This window comes from Limulus polyphemus, unplaced genomic scaffold (genome assembly GCF_000517525.1).
Source record: "Limulus polyphemus unplaced genomic scaffold, Limulus_polyphemus-2.1.2 Scaffold1118, whole genome shotgun sequence".
NCBI lineage: Eukaryota > Metazoa > Arthropoda > Merostomata > Xiphosura > Limulidae > Limulus > Limulus polyphemus.
In genome coordinates, this window is record NW_013666728.1 from 35,058 (window position 1) to 37,131 (window position 2,074).

A 2,074-nucleotide genomic window follows, 5' to 3' on the forward strand; every position below is an offset into this window, starting at 1 on the left:
ATTTAATATCGTTTCTTATGGTAATGTATACCAAACAAAAACAAAATAAAATCGTAGAGTCATTGAATCACTGAATCATTAGCAGGAATCCAGCATCCGATATAAAAAGACGTGTTAAATATATATCTTACTATAAAGATGATCCATTATGTATACGTGTGTGTGTGTGTTAGCATCCATCATCCATCTCTAGTCTTTCACTGGTAAATTAGGGACGGCTAGTGCAGGTAGCCCTCGTGTAGCTTTGCGTGAAATTCAAAACAAACCGCCCCCCCCAGAGGCACAGCGGCATGTCTGCGGAATTACAACGCTAGAAACCGGGGGTTCGATACCTGTAGTGGGTAGAGCACAGATAGTCCATTGTGTAGCTTTGTGCTTAACTTCAAACAAACCAATCCTCAACAGGTACCCTCAACCAGTATAAATAGCTCTAACTAGTGGCATATGTTAGTTAGAAATTTTCCGAACTGTTCTTTATGTTTTTAAAATGGGTTTAATGATTTCATGGGTTCTCGTCTTCGGACCAGAAGCTTCAAATTTGTGTACCGTGACGGATATAGTTTACAACGTTATATTTTTCTTTGTATTTTGTTGGTATTTGTACGTTCTCACTAGAATATATGTATTTACCGAAATATGTTAAATCTTCTTTTTTTTTCAACTTTTTATTCTTAATATTTTACAGTCTAGAAAATCATAGTATGAAGTTATGGAAGTATTTTATGCGATTAACAAGATGAACCTGTTTATAGGAAAAAACGATTGTATGCGTTTATCTGGTTGCTCAGCGATAAATCTGTAGGTTTACGACCCTAAAAATTGGATTTCGATGCCCGTGGTTAACAGAGCACAGATAGCCAGATCTTTGTTTAGCTATGCGCTTAGTAACAGCCAAACCAAGATCAAACTTTAAGGGAAGTTCTATTATTTGGTGCTACTAAGAAACATTGTATGAAATAGCAAATCCTGAAACTAGTTTGATTTATAAGAGAATACATTTAATACACATTTTTCATCTACTGTATTTTATTATCGTATTTTACTCTACAAATTTTCGGGTACAAATCAATGACCGTCAAAATACTTTTTTTTATTTTTGAGATAAATGATTTATTGGAAGTTTACACTCATGGTCTATAACTTTGAAAGGAAGATGCTGGCTATGTCATTTCTGGTCTTACTTTTTGTCTCCAAACCCACGTTTTTTGATATGTCTAGCTAGAGAATCATCTGCTAGCTTGGACAGGAAATGAGGAAACCAGTAGTGGACAAAAAAATCATGTTTCAGACTTCGATCAGGAAGTGGAAATATATCGTGCTGAGGATGAACTACGACCACTTCAGAGTTTTCCACAACAGAATTCAAATGCGGCTTTCCTGTTACAGGGTGGAAAGCCTTGTAAATGCGCTGTTTTTCCAAGGATCTTCTTTTTTCGCCAAAGCCTCTTTTTTCACCAAATCCTCTTTTTCCAATTTCTCTACTTTCATAATTATTGGAACAAGAAGAAAGACAATATTTCTTTGGTTTCATCATATCAATGTTATATTGTCTGTCGTATATCTCATCACCATACTCGTCCACATCACCAGTGCTGGTCAGAAAGACATCATCTTGCTTACCGTGAGCGATTTTAGCATTGTCTGCAGAACCCGATATAATTTGAGCCACAGTAACAAGTAAATAGAAGGTTGACAACATTTTAATCTTCTGTTAGGGATATATAAATTGAAAATAATAAATGTTAAAAATACGATTCATAAAGCAATATTTTAAGCATCTCAACGTTAATACAGTTATATTAGTTGTTTCTTCAAAAATATATTTATTTATCACATACTCTTGAAAGTTAAAAAATATTCAGGAACTACATACACTCTTGCCATGCCATTCTCTCTCTCTTTTAGACCCTTAATTATAATTAAAAAAAAAATTAAAGTAAAGCTAACCGTGCTTATTATTACTGAAATATAATAAACTATTCTTAAATAACCTAGGGTCGCGGGTTCGAATCGCATCCCACCAAACATGCTCGCCCTTTCAGCCGTGGGGGCGTTATAATGTGACGGTCAATCC

The 2,074-nt window shown here is 34.9% G+C and overlaps 1 protein-coding gene across 1 annotated transcript in view; it reads right to left on the reverse strand.

Moving 5' to 3' along the window:
• Positions 1-1,019: 1,019 nt before the first annotated feature.
• The window catches only part of LOC111086462, a 1,926-nt gene continuing 871 nt past the window's right edge, over positions 1,020-2,074 (reverse strand). The window contains exon 2 of the mRNA XM_022389394.1: positions 1,020-1,717. Coding sequence (XP_022245102.1) covers positions 1,178-1,699 — 522 coding nt within the window. The 5' untranslated portion in view covers positions 1,700-1,717 and the 3' untranslated portion in view covers positions 1,020-1,177. The remainder of the gene's footprint in view (positions 1,718-2,074) is intronic.